This window comes from Neolamprologus multifasciatus, chromosome 15 (assembly GCF_963576455.1).
Source record: "Neolamprologus multifasciatus chromosome 15, fNeoMul1.2, whole genome shotgun sequence".
NCBI lineage: Eukaryota > Metazoa > Chordata > Actinopteri > Cichliformes > Cichlidae > Neolamprologus > Neolamprologus multifasciatus.
Window position 1 is genome coordinate 39,293,340 of NC_140453.1, and position 13,880 is coordinate 39,307,219.

The 13,880-nt window shown below is 39.4% G+C and overlaps 1 protein-coding gene across 2 annotated transcripts in view; it reads left to right on the forward strand.

Annotated features, from left to right (window-relative positions):
* The window catches only part of cdk19 (cyclin dependent kinase 19), a 66,437-nt gene that overhangs the window by 25,160 nt on the left and 27,397 nt on the right, over positions 1-13,880 (forward strand). For both annotated transcript variants that reach the window (XM_085134215.1, XM_085134214.1), the window contains exons 3-4: positions 11,903-12,013; positions 12,334-12,474. In XM_085134215.1, the coding sequence (XP_084990341.1) occupies positions 11,903-12,013; positions 12,334-12,474 (252 nt within the window). The remainder of the gene's footprint in view (positions 1-11,902; positions 12,014-12,333; positions 12,475-13,880) is intronic.

The following is a 13,880-nucleotide window of genomic DNA, read 5'->3' on the forward strand; positions in this document are numbered from 1 at the left end:
ACAAACCAATTCTGGTTCATCCGTTTCATTTAACGATCCGCTTTCGCTCTTCTCATTCTTCGTTGCCGCCATGTGCATATGTAAACATAGGAACTGCGCATGCGCGTTTTACCCATATTCTATCACGATATTTCATTTTCCAATCGTTGTCCAAAATTACACCGGTATTACCGTCAACGGTATGATATAGCCCAGCCCTAATCTGAAGTCTAATAACAGAAGACAGGAAAAGATCAGTAAAGAAACAACTTCCCCAAACCAAAGCACAAATAAAACAGGCTGATCTAAAGTATGATTAAAGTTCAGCCTGATTAATATAAATGTCACTGACAGTTGCTAATATATTGGAAAACCAAAATACTTACCACTGAGTGGTGCTGGTCCCGAACATCAAAGACAGTAAGAAGCAAGCAGAGGGAGAAAAAGCAGAACATTTTTCAGAAACTGATTTGATCCTTAATGGCTGTGCAATCATTGTAACATAGAGTTTGCTTATGTTGTTAAATAAGGGCTAGATTTGACATTAATAGATGTTCAAAAGCTGCCACAAAGCATGAAAAAAAAATGGACGTCTCTGAAAACTTCGGCGCATTTTTGTAAATATGTGATGTCTTGATAAATCGAACAAATGTTTGAACTTTACACAGCTACATTCTCGCCTGAAAATATCTTAAAAGTTTATTTTGTGACCCAGAAAAAGTAATACGTTTTTTAGCCGTGCTCCTCCGCCACAGGCTCCGACAACCATGGCCGACAAATGCGATCCTCCTTTTCCCCAGACTACCCTTTCTGGGTCACAAAATAACCTTTTAAGATATTTTCAGCCGAGAATGTAGCTGTGTAATGCTCAAATATCTACTTAATTTATCAAAATATCACATATTTGCAAAAGTGCTTCCACGTTTTCGGAGAGCTCTGTTATCCACCAGCGCAATAGCTGACCGGGAGGTCAAGGCTTGATAAGAGTCCGCGAGCACAGCTAACTCCTGGCGTATTGTTTTCAAACCCCCCCCCTGTCTTTTGCTACTCAGGTTAAACATGATATATATATATATATATATATATATATATATATATATATATATATATATATATATATATATATATATATATATATAATTAGTTAGTTAGTTAGTTATGGCTATGGATTGAAAATACACCCCACCCTACCCCTAACGGCTGCACCTCCCGAAGAATTTTGTCTGGGCTCTTATCTCACTTTTTTATTTCAAACAATCAACAAAAAATTTCACAGACATATTTTTATGTAAGGTTTTTAAGGTTGTGGTGTTAATTTTTAAGTAACATGAGGCCAGCCGCAGCAGCAACGCAAGGCTAACACTAACTAGCTAGCAAGATTATAAACCTGGTGCTAAACTAAGAGAAGCCACAAAATCAGTTTGAATAAGAGTAAACATTTACTCACCAAGTCAGTGTATCAGCTAAAGATCCACAGCAATGACAACAATAATATCCTGAGCTGAGCTTTTCCAGGTTTGCTCAACATATTCCATAACAAATGCTGGCACCATGAACATGCGGACTGATCCGCGAGTGAGGAGGACGGTAGTGACGTGGCATTTTCAAAACACATCTTTCATCCTTCCGCACTGAGAAGCAAAACTTCCATCTTACTTAGTTTTTCTAAGTTAAGACAACTCAAATAAATTGAGTTTATCAGCGTTTTTGCATAAAAAGTACTGGTAACTTATTTAAATAGAATTCTAATAACAAATTGATAAAAACTGAGTTAATTTAATATTTTTAATTAAACACAATATTACATTTTACAGTGTAGGTACTCAAGTTTTTCACCTTAAAGGATCACATGTGAAGGCTATAGAATCATTAGCTAACGCTGGGCGCCAAACTAGCCTATTCTATTACCAATGGGTATTACAGGGCAGTGGTTTAGTTCAGTGGGATGACCAGGCGACCATATGCCGCATTGGTTTATGGTCGGCTGGCCTGGGTTTGAATCGACTTGCGGCCTTTTGCAGCATGTCTTCCCCCTGGTTTCCTGTCAGTCTCTACTGTCCCTATCAAATAAAGCTGAAAAGGCCAAGTTAAAAAAACAAAAACAAAGGGTGTTAAATATACTGGGTAAATGAAGTTCTGATTAGGGTATGGTATGTCACCTCTCTGTGACATTACTAAGGGCTCTCTGTGGAAAGCCTTCCTGTCACAGGTGACAAAGAAAGCCAAAAACATGATAGATCTGGGCAGTGTGGTACAGCATCATTGGTTGGCTGAGTCTGTTGGCACTTTAAGTATGGTCAGGAAGCTGTGTGTAAACTGTAGGAACCCCCAAATGAATCCAGCACAGGATATCTGTAAGTACCCTCGCTGGAGGAAATGAATGAAAATGTATTACAACTGTATATAGAAACAGAAATGAATCGTCTCTTAGAATATGATTTTAGCATAGTAGCCGATGGGCAGTTATCGTGCTGTGATATTAGGTCATTAGTGGCACTGAGAGCTGAGTTAATCCTATCTGTATTTGGTAAACTTGTTCGCTATCAGCCGTGTTAACTGCATTTGGCTTATTTACAGTGACACGTCTGACATTAAATTTTATTTGTTGAGTCACATGTGTTATGTTTTCTCTTGTTGACAGATAATAGCATGTCAGCAAATAAGATGATTTGTGTTCACTTAGCCAGATTATCTTTTAATTATAATCTGTTCTCATAGTCATTATCTTAGGAACTGGAGAAATGGGGAGGTGTAAACAGCTCTGACAGTCTTTTTATATTATGATGTTATGACTGAATTTCTTTGTAGTCTATTACCAAATACTTACAAAGTAAGTAACCGGTGAACAGTTGTTGGTGGATGAGCAAAACATAGCAAAAACTGAATAAGTAACGGCCAAGTATGGTTCTGTAAAAATATGAAATAATTTCTTTTTTTGTTCCAATTTTTATCAAAGTGCGCCAAAATCTGTCATGGCTTATTTATTTTCACCCACCTGCTCTTTCACATCTGTTCCCTTCATTACGTTTGACCTTCATGAATTGAAACATTGTTCCTGAATTTTATTATTTCCATAAAACGAGCTGTTTCCCCTGTTGGGTCACAATGGCTTTTGTTTAGCTAAATGTCCTGCCCTCATAAACATTCCCTTCTGGCATAGCAGCACTTGTGGGCACACAGACGCCAGATCATATAACTGAAGGATGTTATTTTGTTTTCGTTAGCCTTCCTTCATGTTTAGATAAGTGTGCAATCATTCACACAGCAATAATGATCTACACCAAGAACATTCCACAGTAATAAAGTGGCTGAAGAGTAGAAATATAATATTATGGGCTTTTATAATCTCTGACTGCCTTATCGATGAGACGGGCTTGTGTGTTTTCTGGCCCACGTCGGCCAGTCCTGGCAATCACTGTGCAAACAGGAACATACTTTAGTTGTATTTGTACAGGGTGTTGATAGCTGATGGTTGCTAGGGGCGAAATGAGTGCTGGTGTCCTGCTGTCCTCGAAAGGGGCGGCTTTTCTTTCATGATTAAGACTCATCTAAAGAAATAAAACCTGGTAAAGCACAGAGCATACATGCACAGGGACAGCTGTTGTTGTGGTAAGGAAATATTCTTCTGATGTGATGCATCATTAGTTATAGGTGCAGCTCCATCCCACTCTCTAGTCAGTAGTATTTATACTGTAAGAACACCAAATGGCTGCTGCTCTGCTGCTGTCTGGCTCAGCCTGTAGCCGCCACTTTTGTTCTTTGTGGAGGGAGAAGGCCCGGCCCATCACCCCCGTAGACAGAGTTGCAGTGTTTGTCTCTAACCAGTGGCAGGCACGAAGCAGCTTGCAGTGGATCTATTGCCTGCCAGCCACACAAGAAAAGTTGTTATTCAGTCCTCACGAGCAGCAAGATCCAGGGCACAACTGCTTTTCTTGTGGCCTTTTGTTGCTCACCAAACCTTCTGTCAGTGTTATGCACTTTGAGACGCTAATGTGAAGTCTGAGATGTAGCCAAAACAGACCGTCGAGGTCAGGTGAAATCTATCAGATTAATTCTAGTTTAGTCTTTCGAAAGAATGTGTCAGTCAGTATTAGTCATAATAATGTTTAGCAGTAGGAATTCAAACATTCCAGCTCCCTACCAAGTACTGATACCAGTCACCAGTCACCCGTAACAAGCACTTCTTGGTGCTGTGTAGCTGCACAGTACCAGTTCCACATTCAAACCAGAAACCTTCATACTGCGAGGCAACAGTACCACTCATGCCACCATCATGCAACCACATTTTTAGGTAAAATGTGAAACTAAAAGTTGATTTCTTGGAGCAGAGCTATGAGTGGTTTACAGAAATGAGCTGGTTGGAATGTGGTCCCGGATACTGAATAACAGCTGCACTACCAAGAAACAAAGCAATGGTTTCATTCTAACCCACTGCTGACAATGGTAGATGTCCTGTCTTAGATGTCAGATGCAGAATAGATGGAAATTCAAAATGTCATATGATGCTCAATGACGTGCACCCAGTTGGTTCTCGGGTGAGCTTGTTCGAAGTGGACTAAATCTGGTTTAGCTCCAAATATTTAGAAACCACTGAGTGGGTTTTTTTTTTTCTTTGACCTATTTCACTTTGAAGGCCAAGCAGTCAGATCTTTGGTTCTGTGTATTTATCCCTCTTTTTCCTATTTACTTTACACATAATGATCAGTTTATGTAGTGAAATGTGGGCAAAAGTTTGTAGTTCAGCTTTTATTCAGATATTCAGTGAGTTTAAGATCAGCAGCAAGATTTGCAGCAGAAAGCTGTTCAATGTGGTGACGATTTAGGGCGAGCCCACCATCCCAGCACGCGTGGCCTAAATGGCCTGGTCACAAGATTTTCTGCAATTTAAATTTTTTTTCCCAGAGGACCTCTGGATTTCTCCCAGGATTATAGACGTGCGTGATTATGACCTGTGTTAGTGTTTTCCCAGGACTCTGTGCTATTTTGTCAGCAGGTTGCAAAGTGAAGCTCCCTGTGAAAAGATCTTTATTTACAGGAGAGATAACCATATTTTGTACATACACCAGTGCATCTCGTGCTGTTTTGTTCCTGTCATGTGAAGCCAAGTAGAGAAATGATTACTTCATGTTGCCTTTGATAGTGGGCCAATGAAGGGTGGCCATGGTGTTTGGACTGGTAAATTTTACACCGTCAACCACTTCCTTTACTCAGATATTGGCAGTATATTCTTACCTACAGCAGATGAGCAGAACAATGTTTTGTGACCTGTGACACTCAAGAACCAGTTTCCCTTTGTGAATTGTGAAGTTAAACTACCAGGAGATTCAAACCAGGAACCTTCTTGAGGTGACAGTGTCAATCAACATGAATCCATAAATCTTCTTTTACCAACCAGGTTTATTGTGGGGCAAACATGTGACACAGTTTTTGTTTGTACATCCCTGGTTACTTACCAGAACATGTTTGTATCCCTGGGGCTTTACAAACACACTGGGGACATTTTCTTCCTTGCCAAACATTTATAAAAGTATAGCTTGTGCTGTTTGCTAATCTGCATTGTTTACATGTATGTTTACTTGCTAGCGGTGTTTTTCTGGTTCTTTGAGCACTCAAAACGCTTTAAATAACAAGTCTTATTCATACACACATTCACACATACACGGTGAATGAATTGGGAGCAATCGGAGTTTAGCATCTTGGCCAAGGATGCTTGGCCTGCAGATTTTAGCAGCACACGTCCATTTGATGCTGTGTTTGTTTACAATGTGTCTAAAGTGTAAGCTAAGCCTGAACCTCGCTTAAGTGCTGACATGTTGAATGTAAATAGGATAATGTGTATTTTGTGACTTATTTTAGCAAATGTGGCTTCTGTCATGTTTTTTTTTTCTTTGTAGAGAAAACTTTTGGGGGGTATTTTTTGTGTTTGTACAACTTTTGCTAAAGAATTGTTTAAATTAACTAGTTACCATGAAGCCATTGCTTCATGCTCCAACCTCTCCACGTCTGGGCTGGAGTCTGTCCCAGCTGTCAGTAAACATATCAAAATCATCAGGAGTTAACCTATGGGAGTGGGTTATTAAATAATACACGGGTTAGCCCATAGTCTCTAATCTGTGTCAGCTATGGACTTTGTGTTTAACCGTGGTCCCGCATAGAGTCAGTGATCACAAAGTCGCACTGGGTCTGCCTCGTTCAGCATGCGGCCTAAGTGGTGGTTTAAAGTGGTGCTGTAGTGCATGGGGGGATTCAAGCCCTAAGCCCAAGCTTACTATCACAATGCCCCATTATAGCCTGTGGATTAAGGCTGTTATTAAACACAAACCTCATTTCCCCATATGAGGCAAAACCAAATAGCCTGGATACAATTCCAGTATTGTACCCCTCTCTGCCGTTTTCTGAGATAGAGCTATTCTTGCCTACCTTGAGGGTATAGTGAGAAATATTCTAATTGATCTGATGTGTATTTACTGGGTAGAATCTTATTATCTGTTTTCGATCATGTGAATACTTCTGTGGTTGATGCTTTTAGTCAGTTAGCTGTGTGTACTGTAATCCATGATTTGCTTCATGGCATATGTGAATCTAAACCTCACTTATTTCAGTTTGTTGAGTAAAAGAAGACACTTGAAGCCGTCAATTTGGATAAAGTATTTTGTTCACCTTATATAGACCAGAAAATAAATTCATTAACAAAAAGGAACCCCCCGAAAAGCCGCTGGGCTCCATATGACTTCTCTCACTTTGTGTGTGTGTGTATTAATATCTTTGTGGGTACCAGAAATTGGAAGTTTACTATATTAGACCAACAGCCCTTATGGGGACCAAAATCCCAGTTCCCAGTTTGAAGGCATTTTTGATACTCAAAATGCAGTTTTAGTTACAGTTAGGGTTACAATTAGGTTAGGGATAGGTTTAGGCAAGGCAAGGCAAGTTTATTTATATAGCACAATTCAACAACAAGGTGATTCAAAGTGCTTCACAGAGACATTAAAAACAAAAACAAATAAAAAAAGCATGATTTAAAATTGATTAAAAAAAAACAGTAGATAAAATCAGAACAGTAGATAAAATCAGTAGTTAAAATGTAAGTTTTGAAATTTAAGCTTAAAAGTGTGGATTTGGTGTTTTATTCAAATGCAGCTGAGAATAGGTGAGTCTTTAGCCTGGATTTAAATAAACTGAGTGTTTTAGCTGATCTGAGGCTTTCTGGGAGTTTGTTCCAGATATATGGAGCATAAAAGCTGAATGCAGCTTCTCCGTGTCTGGCTTTGACTCTGGGAACTGATAAAAAAACGGATCCAGATGACCTGAGGGATCTGGAAGGTTCATACTGGGTCAGGAGGTCACTGATGTATTTTGGTCCTAAACCATTCAGAGCTTTATAGACCAGCATCAGAACTTTAAAGTCTATCCTCTGACGGACAGGCAGCCAGTGTAAAGACCTCAGAGCTGGACTGATGTGGTCCACTTTTTTGGTCTTAGTGAGGACTCGAGCAGCAGAGTTCTGAATGAGCTGTAGCTGTCTGACTGATTTTTTAGGTAGACCTGTAAAGATGCTGTTACAGTAATCAAGCCTACTAAAGATGAATGCATGGACTAGTTTTTCCAGGTCCTGTTGAGACATCAGATCTTTTATCCTTGATATATTCTTGAGGTGATAGTAAGCTGATTTTGTTATTGTCTTGATGTGTTTTTCTAAGTTTCGGTCTGCATCCATCACTACACCCAAATTTCTCGCCTGGTGTGTGGTTTTTAGGTGTATAGATTGAAGTTCTCTGGTGACCTGTAATCGTTTTTCTTTGGCACCAAAGACTATTACTTCAGTTTTGTTTTTGTTTAGCTGGAGAAAACTGTGGCACAACCAGTCATTAATTTCCTCAATGCATTTACCAAGAGCCTGTACAGAGCCTCGGTCTCCTGGTGACATTGTGATATATGTTTGTGTGTCATCTGCATAGCTATGATAGTTTATTTTGTTGTTCTTTATAATCTGTGCCATTGGGAACATGTAAATGTTAAACAGAAGAGGTCCCAAGATGGAACCTTGGGAAACTCCTCATGTGATACTTGTCTGCTCAGATGTGAAGTTACCTATACTGGAGAACTGGGCAGGTCTCTCAGGAACTGTACTAAACTGGTTCAAAACATACTTAGAAAACAGGAAATACTTTGTATTGTTTTGAACCAGTTTAGTACAGTTCCTGAGAGACCTGCCCAGTTCTCCAGTCGTTTGAGTAATATGTTGTGGTCAACTGTATCAAATGCTGCACTGAGATCCAGTAAAACTAAGACTGACATTTTTCCACTGTCTGTATTCAGACATATGTCATTAAACACTTTGGTCAGAGCGGTTTCAGTGCTGTGGTTCTGTCTAAAACCTGACTGTAAGGCATCATAGCAGTTATTCTGTTTTAAGAAGTAATTGAGCTGTTGAGAAACTGCTTTTTCAATGATCTTACTTAAAAATGGGAGATTTGAGATCGGCCTGTAGTTGTTCATTTGTGTCTTGTCAAGATTGTCCTTTTTCAGTATAGGTTTAATTACAGCAGTTTTTAGTGATTCTGGAAACACACCTGACATTAAAGAAAAGTTGACGATCTGTAACAGGTCTGACTCCAAAGTCTTTGAGACCTTTTTGAAAAAACTTGTTGGCAGGACATCTAAACAGCAAGAGGAGGAGTTCAGTTGACCTAAGATGTCCTCCAGGTCTTTGCTGTTTATAGGGTGAAACTGTTTCATGGTGTTAAACAGTTTTTCGGTGGACACAGTACATATCCTGAATCAGCTGTTGATGTACCAATTGCTTGTCTAATCTTTTGGATTTTTTCTGTGAAGAATTTGGCAAAGTCATTGCAGGCCATGGTCGAATGAAGTTCAGCTGCCACTGACACAGGAGGGTTTGTTAGCCTGTCAACTGTAGAAAATAAGACCCGAGCATTATTACTGTTTTTGGTGATGATGTCAGAGAAGTAGGACCTCCTTGCACTCCTCAGTTGTAAATTATAGTTGTGAAGTTTCTCTTTATAGATGTCATGATGAACCTGGAGGTTTGTTTTTCTCCATCTGCGCTCAGCTTTCCCACACTCTCTTTTTTCATTTTTCACCAGTGTGGAGTTTCTCCATGGAGACTTTTTCCTTCCAGAGATAACCTTCACCTTAATGGGAGCAATTGTGTCCATAACATTTAACATTTTAGCATTGAAGCTATTGACGAGGTCATTGACTGAACCTCTGGACAGGTCAGGTGTTAAGGGGTTTAGGTGTGGAATGATGTGGAAATGTTTAGGGTTAGGCATTCATTTTTGATGGTTAGGGTTAGGGTAATCAGCTAGGGAAAGCATGATGTAAATGAGATGTCCCCACAAGGATATAAATACATGCGAAGTGATGTGAAGACGTCCAGTACAAACTAGAGACGAATGAAAGATTAGTTTTGTATCTGTTTACATTTGAGAAATCTGTATCAAGTGATGTGTGTGTGTGTGTGTGTGAGAGTGGAACTTCCTAAAATTGTAATTCTCTGAAACAGGAAATGGGACAAACTGTGACTGCAAGTGTCAAAACAAACATTTTTGAAATTCTACAAGCTGTAGGTGCAGATATGTGGAAAAAGACTCGTTAAACACCACTGTGCAGTCTGCATTGAACTAAAGGAATGTTTTAAAGAAGAGTGGGGTTAAATTCCTCCATGCTGTAAAGGATGATTCTACTGTTCAATCATGTGCAAGTAGTCCTGTGACAACATTCTTTTTCACATGACCATATAAATATTAATATATATATTTATATAGCAATTTTTTAAATGAAGATGCTTTATATGATGACTTAAGAAGGTAATAGTAGTACAGTCCTATTCAGAAAGCAGTGTAACTGTGGATTTGTGTTCGTGGTTTCTCTGTGAAATTAGAGCTTTTCCCTGTGAGTGTATGACCCAGTTTGAAAGCCGTGAGGTATTTTAGCCTCAGCCTTAGTTACTCTTGGAGTGTGATTTAGAGGGCTGAAGCTGTACCTCCTTTTAGGTGTTTGATTTAAAAAACAAACAAACAAAAAACTACTTATGGCGGCAATGTGTTCTCATAGTGTTTAGTCTTACTCCCCAGTACATTTCCTTGATATTTACCTTTTGGTTTCAGGTCAGCCACTGTGCGCATCTGAATACTTTATTCTCTGTTTGTGATGGAGGTGAATGACAAAAACAGTTATGTTAGCATGCACTAATGAGTAATTCACCCTGTAGGTAAGAGTCATGTTTGAATTCAGTGTATTCGCTGACTGAAACACCCCGTGGGCCTGTCTAAAGGGCACGATTGATTATGGATTGTCCATGATGGGTCAGCAAATAGGATAGTCCAAATGGGAGTTGGTGAAATCAATGAGCTGCTTAAAGTAGCAGCACTTGAATGATGTGGAAATGTGCACTGCGTTAGCCAGCCATTCACACTAATCACACTTTGGTCCCTGAAACTTCTAGCCAATGCAAATATCACTAAATATAATTTTATTTGTATATATCAGGTCAAGCGAATGTGATTTGAGTTAATATGATGAGTTAATATGTAAATTGATCCATCATTTTTCCTAACCACTTACCCAACTAAAGTGGGACCACAAAGGGAGGGTTCCAATACTGATCTGACATCTTTGAGCAAGAGACTGATAATCAGTCCTTTATATTTAAATCAACATCAAGCTTAAACCGTGTTTTGCTGATTTGTCATCTGTATTATACTGGAACTAAAAAAAGTGGGATTGATGCTTCCCTAGACCTAATTTTGGTTTTTATTTAAGTCTGAAGCCTCAGATGGATTTTGAAGAGCGGTGAAGAAAAGAAAAAATGTCGAAAACCTTTCAACACTTTAATGGTCTAAACACAAACTGTCACAAAGAGAGCTGAAGGTGTATTTATTTCTTTTTTCTTATCTTTGGTGTCCTGTAAATTTTGGTTACTCGTTCATGTAGTTTGAATGAGTTGTTTTTGAAAACACTCCGACCCACAACACAAGCACAGTCACATTCAGTGCTTAGAGCTGTCCTCTTTGCCTCTTTGCTCATGAGCTGTATTTGAGACATTTAAGGGATATCTATAAATTGTAGCTATTAAACCATAGCTTACATTCTCCACGACATGCACTAGATTAAAGCAGAAGTAGCTTACAGGTATCTCACTGAATCTATGGGAACCTATTTATCCCTTCAAATCTTCCCCAAAGGGATGCATTACAAAGCATATTTAACTTTTCTACAGTGCCATTTGACGAATACAGTCAGAAAGCTAATCAAAGCTAATCATCTCATCATAAGTGAATTACTCACTGCCTAAATGATAGTCATCTATCATCCAAAGATATCATGTCATACTGTATGCATGACTGTTGATTCACTGTCCACTCTTTGCAGAGTTATAGGCACGAGTTTGTCAAAGTGACAGATGATTGTTCTTTATGGATGCTTTGCATAAAGAAATCATGCTAATCACAAATGCAGACGTTGCGGCCAGACTAAGCTATAATCTCTAGAGCATTGACAAAATAAATGAGACATTTATCAACTGTTGGGTGTCTCATTTCAGATATTCATCTCATTCAACCATAGCACTGTAAGGGCTTTTGCATAAAAGGCTCCAAATGGTTTATATGTAATTACCCATCATTCTTTTTTGGGGGCAATTCAAGATTATTTAAGGTGTGTGAGGACAGGCGACACTTTGTTCTTGTCTACCATTTTATTTTATTATTTTTACTTTTATTCCTCCGGCTCCTTTTTGCTGTTTTCTTGAAGATGCAAAAGTTAACATTTTTTTCTGTCACGACAGCTCTTATTTCTTGATTTCGTGCTTTTCGCCAGTTGTTACATCGTTATCAGATGAGCATATGTGATGCACAAACCTGACATCAAACATTAATCAGTCCACTGTGTGTTCCAGCTGTTACGAGAACTGAAACACCCAAATGTGATCGCCCTCCAGAAAGTGTTCCTGTCCCACAGCGACAGAAAGGTCTGGCTCCTCTTTGACTACGCCGAACACGACTTGTGGGTGAGTCTCTCTGCGCCATTACTGCAAGCAAGAACTGTTCATATGATTAATGAATGACAGAAAACCTCGTGCTACAGAAACGGTTACCTAATGATGTTTACATTAAGATTCAGCACTGTGCCCTAAACCGTTAATATTGTGTATAAACAGCAGCCGCAGTGTCTCTGGATTGTTACAAATGTTTTATTTGTTCACTCATATTTTTGTTGCTCTGGGGAAAGTATGAAAAGGAGACAACTGGAGGTGGTTTTGTAGATATTGTGTTTATTCCATCTGATGAGGCATGCATAAGTGAGGCAAACCCTTGCTTTGATTCACAGCACATCATCAAGTTCCACCGCGCCTCCAAGGCCAATAAGAAGCCTATGCAGCTGCCCCGAGGGATGGTGAAGTCTCTCTTGTATCAGATCCTGGATGGGATCCATTACCTCCATGCCAACTGGGTGCTCCACAGGGATCTGGTGAGTGGCTATATTAGCTTCAGTGCTCTCATTTCCCTTTACAGACACTTACCCAGTCCATACATATGTTTCCAAAGGCATTGTGATTAACCAAGGTTATTAAAATTGAGAAACTGAAAGGAAACGCTAGGTATGAAGTTAAATATAATAACATACTTCCTTCTTTTATCTGAAACAACAAAGAACCCCACCACCACGTATTTTTATAAATAAAAAAACAAACTCAAACTGCTCAAACTGCTAAAGCTAAGCAGTTTGAAAAGCTAAAAATCCACTGATACTGGAAGTAAAACCTTCCTGTAACAGGTGTTAGATAACAATTAGGAAATGAAAATAAAATAGTGTGACTATCTTACTGTTAGGAATGAAAATTTAGGGAGAAAATATCTGAACCTCTTATCTGAAGGCCGTCCACTCTACTATATCTACTGCTCACAGAACTCGTTCACACGGAACGATTCCACCGAGCAGAGCTGTGTTATTTCACTGCCTTTCGTTGTTATGTCTCCGTGTGATGTGTTATGATGATTTTATTTGTTTGAAGAAGCACAATGACCTGAACTCTGAGTGCTTTCTGACTCCCGTCTACCCTTTAACCTGGTTCCAACACACACGTGGTTCCTGTGAGACTCTGTTCTCCTCGCTTTTCCCACAGGGCTTTGGTTGAAGGGAGGTCGCTGTGTATATTACCTGATTTCTGACAGTCTGTTTGGAGAAACAATTTTGTTATGCTAGTACCACCGAAAAGAACCAGTCAACGTGTCTCCAGGCACCTTCTGAGAAAACAGATCTGTCACATGTTAAAGAAAGAAAAAGCAGAACTGGAACAATTTCCAACATCTAACTCAGCACTGCAAACTCCCACAGCCCATCTGTAAGTGCATCTCCCCTGCCTCTCTCTGCCTCCCTGCATCTGTCACTCGCCACTGAGGACCGTGTGCACTTTTGCTTGTGGATGAAAAAGTATAATTAACCAAACAGCAGATTATGTGGTGAAACTTTGATTTGATTACTGCCATTGCTGCTTTGACGTCAGATGGGCTGCACTGAGACCTTTTTCCAGATAATGCTCTGGTAAGACTGGCTCACTGAGATTACACTGTTTAAGCGAAAGTTAGCTAAGCTTTTGGCCTTAGATAAATCAGGTCCAGAAGTCAAAGAGCAGAGCTGCCAAACAGTTCAAGCTTCTTTCTATGGGTTCCGTTTTCTTTATGTCCGGTTGTCAACTCTTACGTAATCCCAAACGATCCTTTGTAGTCATGTGGCGTCCTGACAGCACATTATGCAAACCTGAACGGATCAAGTAGGTATTTCAGTCTGTTGGTAATCCACAAGGTATCTATAAAAGTTTCTCTCTTGAAGGTAAATACTTAAAAAGCCACCAGTATTGATTTATCAGTTAAAGG